Raw genomic sequence first — 27,349 nt, forward strand, 5'->3', positions numbered from 1 at the left:
AAACAAAGAATTAAAAAAAACCCCACAACCCAAGAACATACAACCTTTATAGTATTTTTGGTCAGTTTTCATTTTCTTACATTCAAGATTCTTTTTTTCCCCTAATGAAATAAACAGGGCCAGGAGACTTCTTCTTCTTTTTAGTGCCTTTATTGAAAGTGATCAGCTCAGGATTGGGCAGCTCGGCAGGGGTGCAGTCCCAGTCGCGTCTCCCAGGGCGACTCAGAGGAGGAGAATATGCGCAGCTCTGTCCACCAGGGGCAGAGCCAGGGGATCCGGTCCTTGTGGGAGCCTCTAGGGCGTGATGTCCCCGTCAGATGTTGAGCCTTTGAACTTCTCAGATGGCTGGTCCCGGCGTTGGAACGACTCTCAGCTCAGGGCGAGAGGGGCTCCGCATCTCTGCAGGCTCAGCATTTGGCTCCTCATGTTCAGACACCACTTTAGTCTCTCAATTCTTATTTGGCTCGTTGGTTTTGGGGTTTTCTCGTTGTATTTCGAGTCGTGGTCCCACAAAGCATTCTGGACTTTGGAGCCACTTTGCATAACCCCCCCCCCCCCACCCTCTCAGGTATCTTCCCTATGCTGTAAGAGAGCACAGCCTTGGGGAAGTGCCATCCACCGCACCCAGCCAGGCCTTTTACTAATACAAAAGAGGAGATAAGCCTCAACGACCCGGTATTACAATAACAAAGCACTAAGAACCCTGGCAGAGACAGATCTGGCTGCGTCCCTGTAACTCTTTCTCACAAAAAAAATATTAACCGAATTTTTGTTCATAACACCTAATAATAAGGTATAATAATAAGGAACCTCTGAAAGCAAAAAGAAATTATACACTGTGCCAAAATATGCTAAGGGTATCTAGATTCACTGCAGAGCCTGCCCCTGACTTTAACTTCATTGGCATGAAATAATTACATTTGCTCAGAGGTTTGTTTTTGTTGTTGTTTGGTTGGTTTTTTTGTTTTTGGTTTGGTTTTGATGTGGGGTTTTTTAGGGGGTTTGGTTTGGCTATTTTTTTCCCATGATTTTTGAGAGATACCCTTTTCAGGACATCAAGTTTTATAGTCTGGGTTGATAACTAAATTTCCACTGAATTTAACAAGAGTTACAAGCATAGGATGCTTGTAAAATGGGCCCCTCATTGCAGAGTGATATTTAAATTCAGCATTAACACTACTTAGTGTAGCCAAAAGAAACTGTAGTGGATGCAACAGTACATTTAAAACTTGAATCAAATTATTTGGTAGCCAAACCTACAGTGTTGCATTCCTCCTTCTAACCTTTCATCTTGTATTTGTTGGATTTATTTGTCTGCATCAGAGAGCTGTTATAATATTTCAAAATGTAATCAAAGCACAGTGTAGCTGCTCAGGAAGGCCTGAGCTTCAAATAGTTGGAGCTGGGAAAGCATTCCAGAGAAATATCCCAAAGTATTTCCTCTCTGACTGGTCATTTCTGGAGACAGACTGCTAGGCTAGAGGGACCTTGGGTCCAACATAATATAACATTCTTCACATTTGTAAATATTTGAGTTGGGATTCTCAGGGCAGCATTCATTTCTTAGCTGTGCACATTTTGCTAGATAATGAACTGGAATGCATAAGCAGCAATGCAAGTGGTTATTTTTGCCTACAGGAAAAAAGCTCTTGTGTAACTGGACCTCCTTTATTACTTGCTGAATCATATGATATATCCTGCAGCACTATGCATTTTAGTAATCAACCTTGAGCTAAATATGTGCGAAGTTTGGAATGTTGCATATACCTAAGGGAACACAAATTCCAGGCTTCTGTGGGAATGCAGTGCCCTGGGGGGAACATAGAAGCTTTGTTTTGGTATGAAGATGTAATGTCTTTTCTATCAGAAGCATTTGTACTGTAGTTTGGAAAGCAGCTGTATCTCACTGGGACATTAGGCAAATGTTAGAATAAGCAGGCTACCACAAGGTAGCAATACATATTTATTTGTACTAATTCATACCAAGGTCAGTTAAACACAACAGTTTTTGTCCTCTTCTTAGCTCTGATAAATCCCATTATGATGTTTAGGCTAGCCTGTACTGACTGAGTTTCCTGGTGAGCTGGAAAAAATTCAAGTACCTATTTCCTAGAATAATTCAATTGTCCCATTCAAATTCTCACACAAGGAGGATGTAATAGAGACACTTTATCTAGCTGAATTTCATGGAACACAGTGTGAATTTTCCAAAGTCCCTGAAAAGATTTCACTCAAAGAACTAGTCTTCTTAGGTATTTTGCTAAATGGAATGTGTTGCAGTTCTGAATATGAGCAACTTGAACAGCTACTGTCTTTTACAAATAAGTAGGATGTTTTAAGTGGGTGACTGCATATATCTTGTACCACGAATAGACACAAGAAACTGACAGAAGAACTGGAGAACTGACTCAAAAAATTTCACGTGTAAATTACCAGTAGAACATCCTATAGCAATTTTGGATTGATTTCATTTTTGTGTTTTAACTGAAAGATATGTTTAACATTTCTGATGGATTTAGAATCTACCAATGTTTATTAAATACCTTCTTTTACAAGCTTCTTTCACATGACAGAAATGCAAAGAGGATGATGACTTTGGTTCAGATTTAGATGGGCACATTCTATAAAAGCAGCTGAAGAAGGATACAAAATCCAAAAGAAGTATTGCTATGTATGATAAATATTTGGTATCAGTCATGGTGATTTTATTTTTACTTCTACCTGCAATACACTAAATAGAACATACTGATCTGTGTGGGAATTGCACAAAACTCAATGCTGTTCTGCCAGCTGTTGGGTACTGATGTAGCAAAAGAAAGTGAACTTAGTAGAGCAACTACTATGGGAAAAGTAGGGAAAAGCAACATGGAAAAGCTATGTGGTACATTGATCAAAACTTAGGAGTCTGAGTAAGGATTAGGTAATTGTTTCCCAGGAAAAGATGCATGCATGTGAAACATAGAAAAAATAGGTTTTTTCCAACCAACATATGTGTATCAGGTTAAAAGCATCAACCTCACGTTAGTCTGGTAAAATCCTGAACTAACTTCCTTTTGATACAGAAAGAGGAAACCTGACACTAACACAGTCCTTGGGATTTCCTACACCAAAGGGTAGGAAACCACATTGCTTGAGAAAGATTACCTTTATATGGCATGCTCCTGAGCAATGTCTTGACTTTACCCATTGGGAGGTAATCCTGTTCCTATCAACTCTATTCTCAAGAGTTTGTTCCTGATTTTAGAGGAAGCAACATAAGGTCTCTGAAGGAGCAAGGTGCATTCCACACCACTGGCTTGCTAGAAGAAGTCATACCCAGAGCATAACCCACTGCAGATCAAGACAGCAATTAATTAACTTTTGATAAAGTGAGACTTATTAAAGTAATATAAATCAACATAAAAGAACCAACTTATTTTCTACATTTCAGCCCTACTGAAAATTTAAAATTAATTCACTCTGTTTAACATTAAAGAGTTTTAAATACAAATCACACCTTTGTTTTAAGTCTAGCCCTATAATTTCATCACAGACAATGCTTATGTATGGAACATTTGTTTATTATTAATTTTGGTTTACATTTATTTTATATATTAATGCATTTCTATACTGAATTTAAAAAATAATGTTATTTTTGTTGTCTTAAGAGCAACCAACACTAGTAAGAAATGAATTTACTTTTGACACCTTGATTATAACTAAGTATAATTGAAGTGCAAATTTGGTCTGTTGTGCATGCCTTTTGATAGCTGATAAATTCTAGGAAAAGATGCACAAGAAAAAACATCATGACAAGCTTCCAAAATCCAGAGTTGTTGATATAGGAAACACAGTTTTCTGAGTCAGATTTTTTTCATTATTATAATTTCTGTGAATTTGACATAGCATGCCTACTCATGTACACAAACCAATGCTTTGATCTACAAATAAGATGGAATAAGAAATATTTTCCATTACTGATTTGTTTGAAAGAAAAGTACTTTTTGAATGTTTTTTCTCCCTAGTAACACATTAACTTCACTAAACATGAAATCAAACTTCAATTTGTTACTATTAAAAAATGAAAATAAATGTACCATTATCACTAGGCTAATATAATCCTATTATCATCTTATTAGATAAACAGTGACAACGTTGTATTTCTAATAGCCTCTAGAGATACAATAAATCTAGTAGGGGAATGTCAGCTTGGTCCAAGACAGATTAAATGTAGAGAACTGGAGTATAGTTCCCAGTAAACAAACACTTTGAGGTCAGGAGGTCATACTTGCTCAGCTGTTCTTCATAAGCCCTATTGGAAATAACTTTCATACCATCATTGAATATATTCCACGCTACCTAATAATACTGAAGGCCGAGTACAGTTGTGATATAAATGATTTCTAAGTGAAATATTGAGTGTGAAATGATCAAAAAGCAATATGTAAATGGAAAATCAGGGTGATGTTAGACATGCAATGGGTGCAATTTGTGAGATTTTTTTTGCTCTTTTGCAGGAGAAAATCCATCCCATTTGAAAGCTTGTGCAAACTCCCACTGACAAACGAGTTGATTTGGTCCCACCAGACCTGTGATTAATGTGACAAAAACTAAGACTAACTGCATTTTAATTTAGAAAACAGCTACGAAGAATATTCAATTAATTCTCCCTTGCAGTTGATTAATTGCAGCAGAATGAGAAACACAAGTCAACGAAGGTCTGGGAAGGAGAGAGAGAAGTACAGAATGAATTTGCTTTTGTCATCTCTTCTATCAGGCAGAAAAATGCCTGGATTCCGGGAATGCTAAAATAAAGATATCAATGTGTGGATTATGATGGGTGAAGGCCCCAAATCTGGTAAGATAAGTTAGTGTTTTTCAGACTCATACATCTGTCACCCAATTTTATGGAAAAGCTGCACTACTTACAGGCTGTATAAGTAACAGATACTGTTGACAAGTTCAGTCAGGCTTTGGTGGTAGCATCCATGCAGGCAGTTTCATGAAGCATTAAAAAGTCTCCTTCAGCACAGACGTGGTATATTCAAAATATGCAGATAGGCAGACCAAATGTTGCCCACTGACATATCCTAGCAAAGATAATGGAAATAAACACTGTAAAAACAGATTTTTTACCATGGTGTTTGTGTACAAAACACTTATTACAGGCCCAACAGATCTTTTGCCATGTAGGGAACTAAAGCCATATGTCATGGCTGTAACATTACTGTGGTTTCAAAAGAGTTGTTACCCATATTACTAATGTAAATTTTATTTTGATTGAAAGTTTCCAGCTCCAAGACACAACAACATGCAACCACACTTTGGACAACAAAGTATGCTAACTTGGCTACATTATAATGTAAAATATTTATTAGCGAAAGGGAGAGCCATTTAATAAATATGCTTCTTTTTGTAGAAAGTTCAAGAGTCTTCTGCCTTTAAAAAATATTTTTTATACAAGGAAATAAATTTGTGAAATAAGAAAAATTAAGAGAGTTGATTAGAATATATTTACATTTCTGAATGGTGCTGATCAAATAATACCAGAAAGATGATGTTACTTTCTGTATGTCAATTTGCATAGCAAATCCAACATATTATTCTCTGTACAACGTTAATAAACACTATAGAATAATAAATCATTGGGGGATGAATAAAAGACAAATTTTCATCTAAGCACTGTGTTTCTTAGTAATTGATTTGTATATAATGTATGTGGCAATATGGTTATTTTTTTCACAGAGTTTAAGAACTCGTAAGAGTTTCAGAACTCAAGCAGTAAAAGGTGAGACTTGAAATCTGCTGACAAAGGTGTTTTCTGTACAAATAGCTACACAAGAGCTTTAAACCCATCTCCAAGCTGAATGTGGGGAAAGCAGCACGAGTCAATCTCTGTGCTGAGACCCAGGCCAGGCTCAGCCTCTCCCAAGTGCACTGCATGACCCAGCAGCCCTTTTCCTTGGCACCAAGTCAAGGCTGACAAAGAATTCCTGCATAGCTCAGGTGGTCCCAGTCTTGGCAGGGAACTGTGAAGCTGCACCAAGCCCCCCAGTTCGAGCACAGCTGCTCAGGGAGCCAAGGAGCAAGAAAAACCAATATAATGCTGGAGCCACAACTGCCTGAGCCAGGCTAGAGGAGCCAGAGACAGCATTAGTATGAGGACACAGACATCTTTAGATTCTTTCAGAAAAACATAAACCATTATGAGAAAATAGGAAAGCTGCCAAGCTTCATGCAGATATAGTGTACAGACACTCTGTGCTCTGTCAGGGGTGGCAGCCAGTGCTGGAAGGGGACCCAGAAGGGGATACAAGAAGCATGCTGTAGGCTGCTGTGGAAAGTGCCTTTCTGCTTTTAGTCCCTCAGGTTTAAGTGCTGTGCTCCAAGGTACAAGAGCTTTTAAATTCTCACTGCTTGTTTGTTTCCTGCTACGTGCAGTTTTCCTGCCTCTGAAAACAAAATGTTGGTCATTTGGGAGCTTCCTATTACTTTCAGATAGAAAAGATAAAAGGCTGAGAGAAACAGTAAATCTACTAAAGCATACCAAACAAAGGTATTTACCTGTTCTATATCTGCTAAGATTTCAGTGACACCCACTCAGTGGTCATTTACATGCTGTGCTGTGTATGCCAGTAAGAGGTATGCTGGAGGGAAAAAACCCCCTTGCAAACATCATAAATAAGAAATGAAACACTCACCCAGACCTGGGTCTCCAGTGCACATATATTAATTACACACCAGAGGGTAAAGCCTCAGTATGTGCAACCATTTAATTCATTATTTGCATTTATTAAAAACATTCCTTTTTACTTTAACAATAAAGTAACCCAACAGTGAAGTAACAGCAATTCAAATGCAGTCATTTACAGACGTGTGGTTTCTTGTGCCCATTGTACAGTGCAGTGCTGCCAAGTCTCACACCTTAGAAGTATGCTCCTGCTCTCTCCTCTGTCACACACATACATGCACACACATACAAAATTTACATGTCTGCTCTCACCTATACTCTTTTGGGAAAACCACAAATTTCATCAATCTCACTCTACAGATTTAAAAATCCTGGCAGCTTTTGAATAGCTTTTCTTCATCAGCTGCAATTAAGTGTTGGAAAAGAAATCCAAAATACACAAAGAGAAACTTTCTCCTTAATAGGAAATGCTAGCAATAGTATGGGATTTCTAATATGTTCCAAAGTTGAGCCACTCCGTCTTACTGGAAGGCCAAGACTGCATGCCCTGTGATTAGGTTCCCTTAAATGCTGGGAGATTCAGCATTGTCAGCCATAATATGAAACATTATTTATAACTATTTAACTGTTTTAAGAGTATAGTTAATAGCTTTCTGTAACATGATCTTAAAGAAGTTGATTAGGTGTGCTTTACAACATGACCAGAAAGAGCTTCTGGTTAGTGACATCAATATATATATTTTACATCTCACATGGCCCATACTTTTAAAACTTGGAAGTGTTGAAATAGGAGTCAAACCAAAATGAAATCAAATCATCAGAAGTGAAGCATTTCCTTACCACACTTCATCAATATCATCATGTCATGCCAATAGACTGAATATCCACAACATCAAGTACCTGTCTCTGGTAATGAAACCTAGAAATATAGAATTTTTCTGTCACTCATGCAAAACAAAGATGGGCCTCAGAGGGGAGAAATTCAGGGATGGCTCAAAAATTCATCATGGGTTTGGTTCAGAAAGTAAACAAATGAAAGAAAAAAAATGTTAGGCTCTGGACTGAATAAAAGTTCACATATATCCAAGGTTAAACAGATGTGACAAGGATCCATTTTTAATTTCCAGGCTCTAAATTACTGAAGGAGCTCACAGGTGGAAGAAGATAGTGTAGTTATAAAAACAGTGTTTTGCAAAAACCTGAGACTGTTCCTTGGGAGTCTGTAATTGTTCCCTGTTTCCGTTGGCAATTCTGGTTAACTGCATGTTTTTATTTCTGATTCATCTCATGCCTGAGGAGGGACTAGTCTCATCCTGGTAAAGTTTCAGTATAACGACAAAGCAGGGAAATTTTTCCATCCCAAACCAAATTTCAAACTTCTTTGGAATCTAGTTATGTTCAAATCCAGTAACTGAATTCACATACACTTTTTACTTTATTTAATATTTCTGAAACCACAATTGTAATTTGCCATTGTATATTTGTCCTCATATTTATGCACTTCAGAAATAAAGACCCTTAAAAAAGAGTTCTGCCAGCTTTTTATTTCCAAGTCAATATCCTGGTGAAATGTATTTGACATATTTTCCTTGGAGATTGTGCACAGAGACACAAAAAGAGTGAGAACAGGGACTTTTTTCAGCCTGTAGATGAGAAGGCCTCAGGGCCTATTGCTGTCTCCAGCCAGCAGAGCAGAGGGTGTAGAAAAGATGGAACTTAATTCTCTTCAGAGGTGCACAGTGAAAGAAGAAGACGAGACAAAACTGGAACATGGGAAATTGATACAAAAAAACTTTTTTGCAATGAGTGTTTTAAATCACTGAAAGAAGTTCTTTAGGCGACAGTGGAATATCTCCATCGGGGAAACATTTGAAATGTGACTGGGCACGGCCCTGAGCAACATGCTCCTTTGAGTTGCTCTGGACATCCCTTCCAACAAACATGGTTTTGATTATAAATATATATATAGTATCATGAAAAAATGCTTGACATTCCTAGTTCCTTTTTCTTTTAAATATGCATAAATACTGGCTAAACATTGATACTACGTGTTTAAAGTACATTCTGGTACACATTAAAACCATACCATTTGTAGTAAAAGTACTGGCTTGAACAAAACCAGTTTCCTGTTACTGAAATCAGTGGAGTTAGAAAACTGAAAATCAAGCCAGAAGGAGATGGGATTATTGTCACCATACCTGTAATAAGCTTTTCTAATTAGTGTGTTAGTGTTAAGAAAATCTCAAAAGAGTAAGGTTTTGTTGGAAATGCTGTTATCAAACATTTTTTTGTTTTAAATATTTTGCAGAGAATGTAAGCAAGCATAGAAAAGTAGTGAGTGTTCAATGGGGTTTGGTTTTGTTTGTTTTGTTTGTTTGTTGTTTTGTTTGTTTGGGGGTTTTTTGGTTTTCTTTCTGCTGAAGAACAAGTTTCCTGAAGCATTTAGATCACATGGATGCATTTCAGGACATAGCATCTGTCTAGCAAATTCAGACTTAACAAGGCACTCAACCATTAATTCTCAGCCAAGTGCAAGTATCACCAGTTCTAGTCACATTTTTCTTGATTCAGATCTTTTTACAAGGATATTGATTGTTGATCCTGGGATCACTGTGCACCACTTGTCCATTTCGGTCAAGTATTTAATTTCTTGATGTGACAAAAAAAAATTAGAAAAGGCTCTGCAGCATCTTTCGGTAAAATATCTATAAATTCTGGAGGGATAGGATTGGCATCAAAATCTAGCATGCAAAAGCATACATGAGAATGCATTAAACCACACACTTATTTTAGTCAGAAATAGTTTTATATTATATATAATCCCCATTATGTGGTTTAGATAGAAAGTTTAGAAGTTTAAAAATACATTTTCCTGAAAATTGTGGATATAAGTACAAGAAAGGACAAGATAATTCTTGATTTATTTGTCCTAATATTTTCACTGCTCAACTGAATGCCAGCATTACCTCTTCCATGTGCATTAAGCAAAAGAAATAATAACTGAATACTGAATTATAAGTAAATCATAACTTTATTGACTAAATGAACATTATTAAGTGAACATGGAAATATCTCAAGTTTCTTAAAAAACTCAGAACTGAGGAGAAGTATTTTTTTTTTAATTAGGAAACAGATGAGGGTTGGTTGTTTGTTTTCCCAGGCATTCACTTGTAAAAATTTAGTTAGTTGAAAATCTTTATTTCAAATTTCCCATCATATTCCCATAAATCTGCATTATAATGGCTTTAAATGAAAGCAGAACTAAATCTCACCAATGGTCATACTCCCCAGCTGGTGACTGTAAACCTCCAGTTCTTCCTAAGTTCCAGCCCACATAACAACAGTGTCTTGTGACTCTTAGACAGCCCTTTATCATATCATACAGAGCAAAGAGCAGCAAGGAGAAGAAATGGAGGGCTGAGATAAGAAGGAATAGCTCTTCCTACCGCCTTATTGCTGAACAAGATACTGGTTTCATTTTCCAGCGGGCATTTTCCAAAGACACACTTCTTGTGTCTTCTAAAGTGATCAGTTAGTACTATGCAGGGAATTTATTGCTTTCCAGGAAAACATGGAATGTATGGAGGATATAAGAGATTAGTCATTGTGGCTACAAATCAAAAAGACAATTTAGTAATCTGTGACACGCCTTAACACACAATACTGTTTTCAGAAACAAAAATGCAAGTGCAATGAATAAACATAATTACTTAAAGCCACTTTCTATGCTCCAGTTTAGTTTCATTTCTGTTAGGACTGACCATGAAAAAACAGGTGAACTTGTAAGAAACCTAACTCAATAATTCTAATGATTAATCATATTATTCATAATAACACTATTTCTCTCCACATAACCTGTTTGTTTAAAATACACATGAAAACATGTAAGAAATGGTAGTAGCAAAGAATTTAGCATGATCTTGATGACAGTTTGTAGTGGGAACCAACACTGGGTGCACTGGGGCAAATCCTGCTTACAGTGATGGGTACTCATCACTGGTTGCTTTTACTGAGCACCGTGACTCTGGTCAGTGCTCTATGAGCTGCTTTTGGATAAAAATTGAATGGAGTCTGTGAAATAGTTGTGAGCCTAGTCAGAAAAGCCTTAATGCCCAAACCATTTAAATCCAGATTGTTTTAAAACTATCAGATGTGATAAAAGGTATTAATCCTGTATAAACTTGTGGCAACTAAAGTCATTAAAGTGGTGGAGTCACCATCCCTAAATGTGTTCAAGAAACCACGCGGCATTTAGTGCCACGGTCCAGTTGACAAAGTGGTGATTGGTCAAAGGTTGGACGCAATGAGCTCAAAGGTCTTTTCCCACCTAAATGATTCTGTGCTTCCCTGGTTCTCCGAGTCGGTGTTGTGTGATATAACACCCTTTCACGGAGATCCGCCAAGGTACCCAGGCAGGACCCTGTGTAAGCGTTTACAGTCGCTCTTATCTCAGCCCTCCGTTGCCCTGGGAAGACGTGCAAAGGCTGGCAGATTAACGGTGACCTACAGGGTGACGGCAGCCTGTGTCTTGACGTGGGACGGAAGAGGAGATGATTAATTCGGGGTAACTGGGTGCGACAGAGGTGATGTTGTAATCACGGACAACACGGAAGGGCACCGTGGGAGCGCTGTACGGAGGAAACAGCAGCCCGGTCGAGCACACGCCACGTACATCGTCGTGCCCGCACCCCCGAGCCCTACCGAGAGCGTGTGCCCGTGGGAAGCGGAGAAGAGGAGACCACCGGGCGGCTCCGCGGGTCCCGACCGGATCCGTGTCGGGGCCCGCCCCGTGCGGGCAGGGCCGGGCTGGAAGTGACGCGGGCGGACGGGCGGAGCTGCGCCGCGCTGGTGGCGGAGGCCCCATGTTGATGTCCCCGGCGCCCTCCGCGTCTGCCTAGGTAAGAGCTGTCCGGAGCCGGCCGGGGAGCCCGGGCAGGGCTGACACGCTCCTTCCCGCTGGCTTCCGGCCGCTTCTGGGCCGGGCCGGGGCGGCCGGGCCGTGCGGCCGCGGTTCTGCGCCACCGGCCCCCGGCAGCTGTTCGGGCCGGCCGTGGTCAGCAGGGGAGCGGCGGGGCCGGGCTGCGGGAGCCGGCGGGGCTCCCCTGCCCGCGGGGGAAGAAGAAGGCCCGGAGCCAAGGTGACCGTGTCGGGCAGGTGGCGGAGCAGCGGCGGGGAAGGGGCAGGAGGCGGCGCAGATGGGGGCCGGGGGTATCGGGGGCCCAGGACCGCAGCTGGAGGACTCCAGGAGGAGCTGTCTGGGGGGGTGCGGCTCGTCCTGCTTTTGTTTTTCCTGCTGGACGAGCTTTTCCTCCTTTTCGCCGTCCTTTCCGCTGCGCAAAGCCAAACGCGTCGCTGAGCGTTCCCGTGGGAAGCGCTTGTCATGTCAGTAATGAAGCCTGTGCCTGGCTCTTCCTCCTCCTCTCCCGTTGCCTAGCCGGTCGCTGCGAGTTAAGCAAGCAAGTACCCAGCATCCCCATATCCTTGGACTGTAAGTAGATCTGAGCATCACCTAAGCTCCGGGGATTTTCCTGCTAGGCAACAGTAATCCCACATGATTGTGCTGGTCTGCACAAGTCAGATTTGTGAGCAGTTCTGCTTTGGGGTTGGAAACCAGTTTAACTTTCCTGGTTCCTCTAGGGCTAGTACTCAGCTGTGGCAGCTGACAGCCAGTGTGCAGAAGTGGATAGAAGTGGTTGTTTTTTTTCCTTTTGGTTGAGGTTGGTGCTGTTTTTTCGTGGTGTGTTTTTTGTTTTTTTTTTTTTTTTTAATATGTGCTTTGGCTGAGCTGTACAATTTTAAAGACTTACTTAACGAAAATCAATTGGTCTTATTATTAATGCTGTGTTTACTCTTTTTGTACTTATTCTACCTAATGAAAATTAAATACACTATTTAATGTCAATGTTATTTGGCTAAGCTACTAAATTACCAAAAATGAATTAATTGGTTGCAATTGAAAATAACTAAGGTTATTCTTTTTCTATTAGAACTATAGAAATTGCTGATGCATACCATTTATAGTTCAGAGTGAAATTGAGGGATGCTTCTGTTTTGAGATGTGTGGGAGTTTTCAGGATTTTACTGTGCTGTAACATTTCCTATTCTGGACTGAAGCTACATAACTCATAAGATTTATTGTGTACCTTGTTGTCTCTAGAAAACTGTGTTTTGATCTTTACTCAGTTTCTTGTGGAAGTTCTTTTTTTTTCTTTTATATCTATTAATACTCACAAGCTTTGTGTTTTATTTTGTGACCTGTGTTGGTCAGTATAGAAGATTGTTTTTTATTTAACATCTGATACATTAAAATAATGTCGTGGCTCTATGTAATTCATGTAGTACTCTAAGTTGAGCAGTAATAACCTTAAAATATTGATGGCTTAAAACTAAAAAAAACCCACCTTGTATTTACCTTTTCCTTGTTTTGGATGATGGATATGTGTTTACTTTAGAGTGCAGTTTGTCTCAGAAAGCACAAGTTTTACTACTTATTTTTTAACTGGTGAAATTTTAAAAGGCTATAGGAGGTACACAAAAACATAGAAGGTACTCAAAAACATTTTCATATTTGAACTACTTGAGGCTTGCAGTGAGTGACCTCTCTCGTTTTGGTTTTGGTTTCCACATGTATCTTCAATGAAAGTAATATATTATGTCACACACTTGGCAGTTACCTCTTTCAAGGTATGACCGTGCTTGGTGGGTATAAAATTACTTCAACAGCAATTGAAAGAACAGGATAGCTCATCTTCCAGAAATGTCTGATACATGAGGCCCTAATCCTCCTAATATCAAATGCTTTGACAAAATTTTGATTATACAATAGAGTCAGACACTTGAAACTTCTTGCTTGCATATATTCTATTTTTGGCAGATACTGTCAAATCTGAGGAAGGGATGTTCTTGTTCTGCTCGTGAAGCATCTTGTGTTACTGTGGTTTGTAGCACTGTGTATCCCGAATGAGGTGGTGAATGGAAAGCACGATTAAAAGCTTTTGCAGTCCAACTGATTAGTGTTAATCCCTCCAACTGCATGCATACCTCAGTGTTCCTGCTATCAATGCAGGCCATTGTTTATGGTAATGAAGCTAAACACCGAAGTATGTGTTGCAGTGACAATAGTAAAAGATGCCCACAGACTGCTAAACTCTTAAAGTAGGGAAAAAAGCCAGCCCAAACAAAACCCTCTTGTTTACATAAACGTTCTTATTTTAAAAAATATCTTAAAATGGAACTGAGATACTTTTACTGAGAGGGGAGGAAAAACTTCTTGTGTAAAAATGCTGTGAAAAGGACTGAGCAGTACAGATTTGAGAGAAGTTTAAAGCAGGGAAACTATGGAACTGTTGTTCTTCTTTAGCATGTCTAGAACCATTAAGACTCTTTCATTAAGTTAGAACCCTGCTTTGTTTTCACACCACTGCTTTTATTTTCCACTTTCTGACACTGAGATACAATACTGGGAGCATTCAGCGAAGCAATGCTTTCTCTCCATCTTGATGCCATTGCTGAAATGATTGCTCTTTTTATTCTGAGAGGTGGTTGTTTTGGAGAGATGCTGAGGCAATGCACTTTGGTGAATTTAGTCTATGGCTCTCTGTTTTCAGAACAGGAGAACTAATTGTTAGGTTTTTCTGTCATATGTATTTCAACTAGATTAATTTTTGTAACTTCACTGGTTTTTCCACTATGTTCAAGTAATAACTTCTGCAGTTTTGTTACAGGTAACCATGTCATCCTTTCAAGAAGTTCCATCTTCAGCTAGCACTTTGCAGACCTCCAATTTTGCACACGTGATTTTTCAAAATGTCGCGAAAAGTTACCTTCCAAACACACATCTTGAATGTCACTACACTCTGACCCAGTTTATCCATCCTCATCAGAAGGACTGGGTTGGTATTTTCAAGGTAAGTTATGCTTGTTCTATTGCTGTTTTTGAAATGTTTGCTCGCTCTCTTGCAAGTTAAAATAAATCTCAACAACAGTAAGCTTTTAAGTTGAACATCACTTAAGTGATGTATTGGTTCCTGCTGTTAGTGTTAGTTTTGTAACAAAGACTAAACTGGAGACCAAAACTAAAGGTGTGAGTCCAGCTGTAAGTCTGCTGGAATAAAGAGGCTTAATGTATGCAGAATTGCAGAATTAAATGGAAATTATTTGAGAAGAGATGTGTGGTTACAGATTGACGTTGTGAACAGGACTGAGTGAAGAATGTGATACTGTGTGTGAAATATGCGCGCAAAGAATGAAAACTAAGCTGGAGATAACTTGACCCACACCTCTGACTAATTTTTATTGCTAGAACAGGCTGAACAGTATAGATCACTAAAATTATTCAAAACAGATCCTTGGAAAAAAGATATTTGGAGATACTTTCAAAGGTTAGTAAAGCTTCATTTATGGGATTAGAAGTTGATTAATGCTTATATCTACTTCTGTTTAAGACATTGATTTGTCTGTCTTTGTTAGTATAGGTCCTAATAGATGATGTTTAAATTCTTTATTTGCATTTTATTTAAGAGAAGTTTTGATTCAGGCTTTAATGAAGTGATGCTTAGGCAGTGGGGAGGTGAGAAGGGTGACAGACTGATTTGTTACTGGAACACTTTTCCTGTAGAGCTCAGTTCACTGTTTAAGAATGTAAACGATTGACTTTGTTGTAATCTGCAGATTGTGAGTCTTTATTCAAGCTAAATTACTCCTCTGCAGTATAGAAATTCTGTGCTGTGTAACAAAGCAGAAGTGTTTTTAATGCAATGTACAGTGACTGTATAGTTACTAAATTGTACCAGGGAGGCATTGGCTTACCAACAGGCACATTTCCCTGTTAGACAGGTGTCTTATTTCCAAAGTTTTGACAAATATGTAACTGGGAAAACACTTGAATGTTTAGTTCATGGCATTCATGAAATGTAAAAACCCTCTTTATCAAAACTTTTTAGTTGGTTCTGTTTATGTTGTGTGTAAGCATCTTGAAATTACTGAAATGCAAATATAATGGCTTTGTCTGTTGGCCTAAGTGAGGGAGGCAATCAGGCAGGACTCTAGAATTACTAATTAGGTAAAAGAAAAAAGAAGTTGGGAAACAGTGTTTCAGTGATTACACAAAGTGCTGTGTGCAATGTACAGGTATCTGATTTCATCTTGGCTGTGATGATAGTTTTCTTAAACTATTGACATTCTGCTTTATTCTACTTTAAGAGAGGCAGGTAATACTTTGGCAGTCGTTTGAGGAACATGTTAAGCTGGGATAAGGTAGTGCTACTGTTCAAAGAAACATCTTTAATGCAGGGTGGCTTGTTTCTTGTGCTTCCTCTTCATGTGAAACGAGATCTTGTGTGGCGAATCAGACTGAGGTTAAGACCAGTGTTTTGTGACTAGATTTTTAAAATGGAATTCCCCAACTAAATTTCCAGTTTGCCTGATTCACATCAGTATAAGGGGAGGAAGCATTGCAAGATGGCAAGAATAAAAATGGCTGTCTTTTAGTGGTTATATCAGCTTACACTAAGTGTTATGAATATACTTAGTATTGTTACAGTACACTGAGTTAAATAGACCCAGCTGTCCAACTATATCTATGTCTACAAATATGTATGTGTAATGCTTGCAGTAAAATAAACTATGAAAACCTAGTCATCTTGGGATAGATAATAGAAGTTGTACTGTGATCTGAATGTAAAAATGAGTGACTTCTAGAGAATTGATTGTTCATGAGCAAAGTAAAAAAGCACCTGGAGGTGGCTTGAAACTTAATGAAAGCAGAAAGGGGTTTTACCATTTACTTCTCTTAAACACATATGAAAGTTGCAATGCATGGCTAGCAAATTGAGCCTATAATTAAAAAAAAAAATCTTGACTAGTTATGAGAACAGTAATTAATGATCTTCAGTATTGGCTGGTGAGCAGTGAAAGTGGGATTTCTGTGAGAGAACTCAGTGTCATTTCACAGACTGTTCATGTAGAGGGAATAAAGTTCGCTTTGTCCTTTAGAAGTGCATAAGTTGCTTAGAAAACAAATCTGAAATCTTTGCCTGAAATTGCACAGAAGGTAACTAGTGTTGTAATAGTGAATAGTGGACAGAGGAAAAAGGCACCTAGTTAAAAAAAATAAAAATAGAAACCTCAGCCAAAAACGCCAACAAACAGTGGTAATTTCAGATTGGTGTGGAAAATAAATACGAAGTAAAATTCTTCCTGCGCTCTGTGAGCATTGTTGTTTTTGGTTATAATGTTGATTTTTGTTGAATTTTTGGGGTCAGTGGCTTCAGCAGTATTCTGTCTTGTTTGCTCTACTGGCTGGATAAGATTTTTTTTTATTGAACTGAAAAAACCTTAGGTAAAAAATTAGGTACCTTTTTAAGTGAATGGTTTTTATTTAGGATATGTGTGCTTTTCTTCAGCAACAATGATGTCTTGAGTTAATATTGGTCATATATATCCTTATATTGTTGCATTTGTTTTGCTTGTCCAGCTGTTAGTGCAGCTGTGCAGTGAAATGGATCAGTAGGATGATCTGCCAGGAAAATCCAGCCTCCTCCCTCTGCTTTTACCCTCTTGTTTCGTAACTGACTTGGTTCTTGATTTGATCATGGTGTGGTGCAATGGGCAGCTGTGCTGGTGTCACTGTGATGGAAACAAGGGGTCTGGGAAGGTGTATATGGGAAGGGCTATTGCTTGCTTTATTGGTATGGCTGCTTAATACGGAATTGACAGTTGAAGCTTCTTTTTCAAACTTTTTTAGAGTTTTCTTCTTAACAGCAGCTTACTTGAAGTTATGAAAGTTAAGACTCTACCAGCTTCTCTGCATATGCTGTAGGTGAAATGTGAGGGTTTTTTTTGTTCCCAGTGTAAGTTGCTAAATGTTGAACTTAAGTAATAATGAGCAGAAGGCTCTTTGTGGTGGCAGTAACAGATTTAAAACTGTTCCCAGGCAAGTAATTTTCTATTGCTTAGAAAAAGAAGGAGCCAGTGTTCATAAACTGAAAGAGTAATGTTGCATATAGGAGAATTATTTCAGATGTGCCAGTTTTTTTACAAACTAAATGCATCTAAATGCATACACTAATTCTGGGATTGGATGTCTGACAAAAACTGGGAGATGTGCGAAGTGCAATAAGGAAGATAATATCCTTTAGAGCAGAAGTTCTGCATATGCATTTTTTATTGGTTTTGTGTTTATTTTTATTACTTGTCCCCTACAGGAGAGGAGTCAAATGCAAGTTGTGACTCAGTCTTCAAGTCTGTCGTTGCTGCTCTGTGTTTTTTTGTTTTTAGGATATTCTGGAGAGTCACCCGTAATCAAGTACTTTAAGGTCTTGGTCAGTTATGTCCTTGTGTGTTACCATGAAAATAAAAGGCATTTTTTTCTGATAAGTACTGGTGTAGTATTTGGCATGGCCATCCAGAGCCTGAGTTCCTCTTCATGCAGTTTTACAGGAGCTAGAATTTGAGATCAGCTTTCCCTCTACTGAGGGTTTCTGTGCAGAATAACCTGATGGTTCCTAGTGTGGAATCGCAGGTGAGAAGACTTGCCATCCTTGATTGATTTCATAGGAGGTCTGTATTCCTAGAGGGATCCAAGACCTCTGTATTTGTTTCTGCTCATCTCTGGTTAATCAGAATCTGGAGAGCCTTTAATGTAACCCAAATCTAAACCTTTGAAATGAGGAAAAATAATGAATATGTGCGCTGCATCTGGTTGCAAAACTGGCCTGTCTGTAGGTAGTCCTAATTTCCGGCAAGGGAAGTCTACATCTCATGACTATAAAATAAAATAATCATATGGCTGAGTGATATTTTTTGCATTATTAATACATAATGTCCAGATTTGCAGAAGTGTTTGAAAAGCCTGCTTGGTTTCTAGGAAGCAGTGCCTACCTCTTTGTCTGGAGCACGTCTGCAAATAGGGCTGTCAGATGTTCAGTGTACAAGACAAGCTGGCTTACTCCACATCTTAAAGGCACAAGGAAGGGCTCTTGTGGGCATTATAAAGATATTGCATCAAGAGAATGGTGTTAAAGGTGTAGGTGTTTGTGAGGTATATCATAATATTTTGTGAATTTCTAAAGATATAATTTAGTTGAGACCAGCATGCTGGAATGACCTGCAATATCAGTGCATAATCAGTCTTACATCTGTTATGTTAGTGACTTTGGTCTTGCTGTGTCATTAATTAACTATTCCATCAAAACTTTTCTGTTCCTTAGTTGGTACATTTTTCTAAGTAATCTACATTACCACTCTTCTAGGATATTGACTAGTTGTAGGCATGCTTTGATACTGACTGTCTCAGCGTACCTGTAGAGAAGAAAAGAAAATAATTTCTTTCTTAATTTTTATGTTTTTAATATTCACAATTAAACATTAAAAATGGAGAACCAATGTTCTGGCAACCTAACATATGGAACAACTGAGTAACCAGAATTTGGAAGATCTTAGCAACTTATTGAACGCAAAAAGTACCTCTTGCTCAGAGAGAGTACTCAGTGCTTACAAGGCCACATCTGAGTTACTGTTTGTGCATCAGTGCAGTGCCTGTGTTTGTAAGCAACTTAATTTCTGTCCTTTCAATGTCCTTATTTATAGAAGATCTCAGAATTAAATTGTCTGTGGTCAAAAACCTTTGTAACACAGTTTAACACTGTATTTGATTAAGATTTGAGAAACAACTTGGTGTTTGCGTTTTATCAAGGCAATCCAGCTGTATCTTTGAATAGTATTCTGGGTTATTTAGTCTCTTTTGGACTGCAAATAATAGTATAGCTTGTGTGAGTCATTTCAATATCCTGATTTTGCTGTAGATTGGTAACTTGAGCAACAATTATTTCCATACAGATTACATTCTGAAGTACAAAACATCTGGATGTGTTATTTGCCACATGCATACAGAAATACCATTTTTCTGGCATGGAATCATCACTGCACAGCTGGCCATGATATTTACAGGAATGTGCAGTGCACAGTATGTCCTGTTGTTAAAATAGCTGGGAAAAGAACTGTTGGAATTCAGAATGTTTTTGGGAATTGCTTTATCTGTGAATTAGAGTGATTCTGTTGGTTTCTGGTTTACTTTCTTTGGAAAGACTAGTAAATAGTACTTGGCATAAAAAAGAAAGTCCCTGGCAACATTACTTGCTGTTTCTATATGAGGTGAAGAGAGTGATAATCCAGTTTTATGTGATGTTGCCTTTGACAAAAAATTTTAACTTTTTTTTTTCCAAGTGTCAATAATTTTCTAAAATTATTTGGTTTGGTAGGTTGTAGAATTGGCATAACAAAGTAGCCAGTAGCTGGTAATAATTTTGAGATAAAAGACTGTGCTAATTGATAGTTCTCATGAGATATGGTAGCAGGGGAGTAGTTCACTTAAGCCCCACCTGTTCTTTCAAAATGCATTTTCATGCTTATCTCTTTAAGTAAACAGTAGCTTTGTTACTCTTTGATCTGTCATACTTTTTTTTGGACAGTAGTTTACATATGTAACAGGTTTACTTTTAGGGAATTCATGTTGTTTCTATATTTATTTTGATTTATACCTAGTAGAGGAAGTTGATCCTATGGTCTAGGCGCTCTGTCAATGTCATTTTAACACATTCCTCTGAGCTGTGAGGTAGAAATATAACCAACAAAAGATGATCATAACTTAGGATCCTGATAGTACCTTGATACTGCAACAAATACGATATGTTTGCAATAGTCCAAATTAATGTAAGTGTTTGTAACATTGAACAGAGATGGACTTCTTCAGGTATGGGACTGAGAGAGCATTTTGAGATTACAGCCTTTCATAAAGAATCTAGAATACTTTGCAGCCATCTTCTACCCAAGAATGTCACAACCTTGGGGCTCCTGTTGTGTAACTGATTTTAATCCCAGTGTGAGTAGCAAGGTCATGTCTGAAGTGAAGGCTTAAGCATCTTGGCTAATTCAAGGTTGCATGTGGTATAAGGTGATTACAGACATATTGAAACCCTCAAGGATTGACTTTGCTTACTTCTTTTGAAATGTCTATGCCTGAATGTTACTACAGTGTAACTTATTTAATACTTAAATGAGTACTTTTCCTTATGTCCATGTTCTGAAATTTTTGTACAGTGTGATTCTTTCAGAGTTGCTATGTAAATGCCATTATTTGCTGATGATGCCTGTGTTCAAAAGTCTATTGCATCAAAGGCATATCAGTGTTAACAGTCATCATTAACTCTCAGTAATTTTGGCTGGTACAAGCTTCACTGTACCCAGATGTTTTTATTTTCCTATCTGCTAGTTGTTTAGAGGAATTTGGTGTTTGTAGCTGCCGGTTGTAGATTATGCGCTGCAGTAGCACAGACATTGCTGTCACTTTCAAATAGCATTACTTTACTCAGGGTTATGGCCAAACCAAGCCTGCTTGGAGAAATCTCTTCCTATGATACTGGTCCCAGTGGTGTTTTGCTTAGACATCTGTCCTGTCTGTAGTTTGTGGCAAAGTAAGTGTCTCTTACCATGTGAAACATGGCAAGGCTGCTGACTTATTGTCAGTAATAATAAAACTGTATAACATCCATCCAGAACCTTATCTACTGTCTGTAATTTTGCTTCTTTCAGAGGTAGCACATTATCTTCTTGTAGTACTTAGGATGCTTTGCCAAATTACTTTCTCAGCTATGTAATTTAAATTAGAAAAAGGGCTTAATTTTTACTCTGATAAATTTTGTCGTGGGGTTTTTGGTGTGATTTTTTAAAAAAATTGGATCGTAATTAGGTATCTACAGTAAAGGCCTGCTGATCTGCTGATTATGCCCAAATTGGTTCAGCTAAACAAGTGTTTTCCAAAGAAAGGTTTGCTTCTTTGGCTTGTGGATGCTGTGTAGATGGGTCAGGCACTGTTAATATAGCAGAATGAACACTGCTGTTCTTTCAGCTGTGTAACAGCCTTCTGAGGCCAGGGAACAAAATGCCAAATGAGCCTCCCATGCTGATGGTCTTTCTTTAAGGCACTTTGCCTGCAGATGGAATCGATTGACTTTACTAAGCAATTATGAAAGGAAGGAAATTTAACAAAATGGAAAATCAGAAAAAATTTATTTTCCATGTTCATCTGAAACTCAACAAATGAAAACAAAGCTGGAAATAATTTTTACACTGCAAACACTGTGGAGTTGTAAGGTAGAGCTTTTGCCATAGAAGAGCTTACATTCTGTGTAAGGTGAACCAGATGAGAGTTGAAGGAGATACAGTGAAATAAAATGGTTATTGTTTTCCCTCAGGTAGATATTGGATAACTCATTATTGCTATACAGGGAGGCGCTCCCTATTTATGCTCCCTCCCTCATCCTCCCCCTTTTTTTTTTTTGGCAAATTTTCTTCAAGCTATTCTGCTGAAACATACTGTGGGTGAAATGTAAATATGGGAAAGCTAATCTCACTGTGTGATGTGACATTGCAGTAAGAAGGGAGCTTGTATCTGTGGGGCAGCATAGAAGAAGAAAAAACTTCTGTGATGACTACATGTCTGTTTGTGAGTTGAAGGAAAACCTGTCTAGTGTGAGTATTATGGGACAGTTGAGTTGTCCCTACTTGCCCAACCAAATTGCAAAGTGCTTTGTGCTGGGCTCTTAATCTTTACTAGACTTCAGCATTTCCACCGTGGCTACTGAGTTGGTTTATATGACTGAAAAGTCTTTATGATGTCCTAAATAGAAATAAATCTTTTTGCTTGAAAGTAGGAGATAGAAATATCGTAAGTGTATTACTCTGTAATAGTCTATTAAAGCTTTCAATTTTATGGAGGGAAAATTAAATTAAGGGAGGTTTCAGTTATACATTGTACATAATAACCTGATTTGGATATGACATTTTTTTGTGGTATAAATGACGTGTAGTCGTGTTTTGGTTTAAAAACATGGCTGAGAAGGTGAAAATAGGATTTGGGTTCTGGATTGTTAATCTCTTGGTTAACTTCTGGAAGGAAAGCAAGAATGTTTGCATTTATTCACAGCTATCTAATTTAAAAATGTATTTCAGAGTGGCGTTTGAAAGAATTAAATGTAGAGAATATAGAAGAATGTATTGAGTAGGAGATGCTTTATGTCTAACTCAGTTGTAAAATGGATGTTTTTCTTTCTGTTGCTATTGGGAAGTTACATCATCTAAGTCTTAATGTGCTCTTTTGACTGAGAAATAAGAATGTTTCTATTTTTTGACTTTTGAACTCTGAGCAAAATGTTTTCAGAGTTTGCAGTGAATTCTTAAAAAAGTATTGGTATCAGCACAGTAAGTCACTGCAGATGGCTGCTGTGCTCATCAGATGATGAACCTGAGTTCAGGCTTCACAATGAGTTAAGTGTAGTGAGTGTTGTTTGACAGGTAATTCTTCATTTTTCTCCTCTGAACTTCAGAAGGTTTTATGTTGGAGTTCTATAATTTGCAGTGTGTGTGTGCTTGAATGTGGATGTTGTAATGGTTGTCATGGCTTGTGCCAGGTTTTTAAGTTGGACTAATAAACTGTGCCTGTTTTGCTGTTCCTGGCTCAGAGAAAATTTCTCAGTGTGTCCTATATAAATTTTACATTTACTTAAGATTTCTGATAGCAAGACAGTACTACTGTGCATCAGTACATATTTTATATTTTGACTGGAACTTGGTTTCATGTTTGTAGTTGACTTTTTGTTGATTGTGTTTTTGCTTTTGATGGTGGGTTTTTTTGGTTGGTTGTTTTTTTTCAACTGATATGTAAAGTTAACTTTAACTTTGGTTTAAGAATGTGTTCTTCGTACCAAAATAGATCTGTTAACTTCACATGAGTCTTCAACAAGAATTAAGTGTGGGTTTCCACATCTTTCCCCTGTTTCTGTGTTTTAACAGCTGTTAAGTTCTAATTATTAAAGTAAATAAATATGTTTGGAGCTTCATAAATATTCATTATTTTCATAAATTTTTAGAACTTGCTTAATAAATTAAGGAAATGAGAAATTATACAATATTATTGAAGACTTACTTTAAATATATTTTTATAATGGACTTAATTTCTCTCAGTGGCTTTTTTTCATTGTTTTGAATTTCAAATGCAGGAATGAAATTTTCAAATCATTCTAACAAGCATTTGTTTGTTTTCAATATTATGTTTTCTTGAGAAGAGGTGCTCAGTGTTAGTTATATCAGCTGTTTTGGCAGTTGAAATAGTCAAACTCTTGTTCTTATCGACCTGACAATTTTACATTTCCCTCCTGTCGCTGTAGTACAGGTAAGGTGTTTGCATCGAGTGGGTTCTTGTGGAGATCTGGACTCCTCTCCCATTTCAGAGACTAACCTAGAAGATGGTCTATATTATTAGTAGTAGGTTTTGTTGGTATCATCAGCAGTAAGACAAATAGTCTAGCTTTTCTGATTCTGAAATGAAACCATTTTTCTAAGCTAATATGCCTGATGTTTCTGAGGGTGCTCTTTGTTTTGCTTCCAAAGCTACAGGGTTTTATTTATCATATAAACTCACTGTGGAGCTGCTGATGACCATTCCCATCTTCTTTTCATATTTTTCACTTTTTGTTGATTTCCTTCATAGCTTTTGCCACTAGTTTAGTTTCTCAATTTTTATTTACTTTCTCTTAAGCAGTGTTAAATTTTATTCATATAGTTTTAACCCTAGTTAAAGTTTAGACATCTATTGGTTTTCTTTCTGAGCTGAAAGAAATGTCTATGTCAAAGATCACATTTAAATCACTGCTGAGCCACTGAGTGTGTGCTAAAGTCTTGTATCTGTGATAGTATAATCTGTTGCCACAGAGAAGCTTATGACTATGTATATGTATGTATGTAGGTATAGTATTTTGTAGTTTGGAACCACTGTGTACTCCATACTATGCTTATTAAAGAGAATATTGACAAAAGATACAAAGTACTAAAGTGAAAATGTGTTAAAACCTGTTGATAAAATAACAGATTTTTTAAAAAAATACCTACATCCTACACCTAAAACATGGATTACTTAAATTTGTTTTTATTTTATTCTCATCATATCATTATGTGGCTTTGGTCCTTGCTTGTGCCATCTAAGAAATAACCCAGTGAAATTTAACTATATTTATTGTTATGTAGGAAGGATGTTGAAAAATGTTCCTAAGTTAATTTGCTTTGCTGCAGAATACTCACCTTCCCCTTTTGAAATGTATTAAGCTGTGAGGAAGATGACATTTTTTCATACTTCCTTCTCTGCATTGTCACGTTTTGACACGTCCCACATGTAGCAGGGAAAACCCTAATTATCTCAAATTCTGTGCAATGATAAGAGCTGTTGGGCAATGCACACCTGCTGATATCTTGCTGGTGCCCATTGAGAAAGGATGGAATTGTCGTGATCGTAAGTGTGTAAGACAGGATGCCTCACCAGGGGAAGGAGATGATGGATGACAGGAAATGTGGGGAATTGTTACAGAAAGTACTTGTGGGGTAAACTTCCCTGGGTATTCCCTGCTAGCTCTTGATGTGTCACAATTTTCTCTTTAACAGCAGCCCACAGATTACAGTTATACTTAAAAATACAGCACCTGCTGAGAAACAGACCAGGAGAGTTACTTGTTTTCTATGTAATTCTTTTGTTTGTATCAGTATGGCTAAAGTTTTAAATGACTAAAAAAACCCCTTTTGTTGATTACTACTAAAGGTAGAGTATTGATAAAAATAACTTTTGGTTTCAGGATAAATCACTAAATTTATGAATCAATATGTGATATCTAAGAAAAATATAAAAAGATGGAATTCCAGGAATAAACTGTTTATTTTCATGTTTATGTTCGCTGTGTGAACATTTTGTTTCTTCTCTGTTTTCCAGTGTTAATTATCAGAAGGAAGAAAGTTACTTTAGTCCTGAAAATAACATTAGAAGCAGTGTGTGCATATTCTGGTTTTTAACAGATAAAAATATTATTTCAGTTCTGTACAGTGATAATTTAGTTTCTTTTCTGAAACGAAAAAGATCATGTTGACTTTTCACTCACCAAGAGCTAAATTTAGAAAGCAGTGTGCTTTAGTTTAGGACAGCAAATAATGATATATGCTTCTCTTTTCTGAAGTAAAAGCAATTTCAGAAAAAAAAAAGGTAGTAACATCTGAGTTGGATTTGAAGACATGACTAATGTGAAAATTTGCGAAATGTTTCCTGTGAACTTTTGTCGAGAAAAAATTGCTTTTACTACCTTCAAGTTACTGGAAGAGTTTTCCATGTTGTTTCTGAGATATTTAAAAGTGTGGGAACAACAACCCCAGGAAGTCTCATTTCATTGACATTTTAAAAAGCTGCTTGATAGAGGATATCATAGAAGTCTTTTTTGCTAGGAATAGGCTTAAGATCTGGTAGATGATTTCATTCTAGTGGATGTGTTGAGCATCTGCTCTGCTTCTCTTCAATAAGTGTTGCCTTACAAAAGTAATGAGGATTTAATCTAGTTTCACTGTTGTTAATCTGTGTTTATATTTTTTAGAATATAAAAAAGTCTTCATCATCTTCAACATTAGTTTCTTCTATACTTCTTAATAAAAAGTGAAGAAGTGAATGGATATCTATGGAATAATCTATTCAGAATTTTTAAAATTAATGCTGTGTATTAATTTGCATACATGAAATGTATGCCTATATACATATATAATTGCTGCTTTGCTATTGAATTACTTTTGCCTCTGATATTCTCTTTGCCTATCTAAACAAATTCTCCTTTTTTTTCTTTTTTAATTGAAAATTCCTTTAAAACCCCAGCTGTTTTAAATTACACCATTGAAATGTATTCTTTGTAAAGAAGGAGTTCTAAACCTGGAGTTTGGAAATGTTGTCTGTTGAAGGAATGAAAATCACGATTGTTAACTTAATCTTTTCTTGGTTGTGTGGTTTTTGTGTGTGGATATTTGGTTTTTTCTTCTTCCTCTTGATACAGTCTTACCTGATAAAAATTGGGAAACAGTTTATTCCCTTTCTATACCTTAATTCTTCTATGACAGTATTCTCAGTTACTGATAAGCTGTTTGACACCTAGCATTACATAAGATTTTGGGATTTTTATTTCATCAGTGGAATAAATCAGATATATCTCTTCTTTTCCTTTACCATTATGCTGTTATTAATATCCATTGCTTTACAGTAGTTGCTTTGGCTTTCAGGTTTATTTGAATGTATTTCAGGCCTGTTGGGATGTGTCTTCAGGGGTTAGAATCACAGGCTCATAGAATGGCCTGGGTTGGAAGGGATGTTAAAGAAGATGTAGTTTCAACCCTCCTGCTGAGGGCAGGGACCCCTCTCACTAGACCTGGTTGCTCAGAGCTCCATCCAGTCTGACCTTGAACATTTCCAGAGATGGGGCATCCACAGCTTCTCTGAGCAGCCTGTGCCGGTGGCTCACCACTGTGCAGAACTGCCCTCTTAGGAAAACTCTGAGAGCAGAGGGGGTTTCAAGTTTGCAGAAGACTGTGCTGACTTAGCTGAGTTGTGTTTTCATGCAGATCTGTGTTTTTTCTTTCCTGACATAGTGTGTATGTAGGAGAGAGTTAGCATTCAGTGGAATGCTAGTCTTTAGCATTCAGAAGTTGTCAAAAAAATTCAAGTGTAAATTGTGTTCTTTCAGTAGTATAGAAAGCTTTTTTTTCCCTCCTCCGTTTTATTTTTTGGTGAACCGGTTGGACTGTAGATACAAAAGAGTCAACATTTGCAGA

General features: G+C 37.5%; 1 protein-coding gene across 4 annotated transcripts in view; it reads left to right on the forward strand.

The window, feature by feature from the left end:
• The first annotated feature begins 11,429 nt into the window (after positions 1 to 11,429).
• TAX1BP1 (Tax1 binding protein 1) overlaps positions 11,430 to 27,349 on the forward strand; it is a 55,702-nt gene continuing 39,782 nt past the window's right edge. For 3 of the 4 annotated variants that reach the window (XM_074537809.1, XM_074537831.1, XM_074537825.1), the window contains exons 1-2: positions 11,430 to 11,568; positions 14,395 to 14,577. In XM_074537809.1, coding sequence (XP_074393910.1) covers positions 14,401 to 14,577 — 177 coding nt within the window. In that variant the 5' untranslated portion in view covers positions 11,430 to 11,568; positions 14,395 to 14,400. Of the gene's footprint in view, positions 11,569 to 14,383; positions 14,578 to 27,349 lie in introns of all 4 variants that reach the window. The other variant, XM_074537815.1, reaches the window with a different exon arrangement.

The sequence above is a fragment of the Zonotrichia albicollis genome, chromosome 1, assembly GCF_047830755.1.
Source record: "Zonotrichia albicollis isolate bZonAlb1 chromosome 1, bZonAlb1.hap1, whole genome shotgun sequence".
In the NCBI taxonomy this organism is placed as follows: Eukaryota; Metazoa; Chordata; class Aves; order Passeriformes; family Passerellidae; genus Zonotrichia; species Zonotrichia albicollis.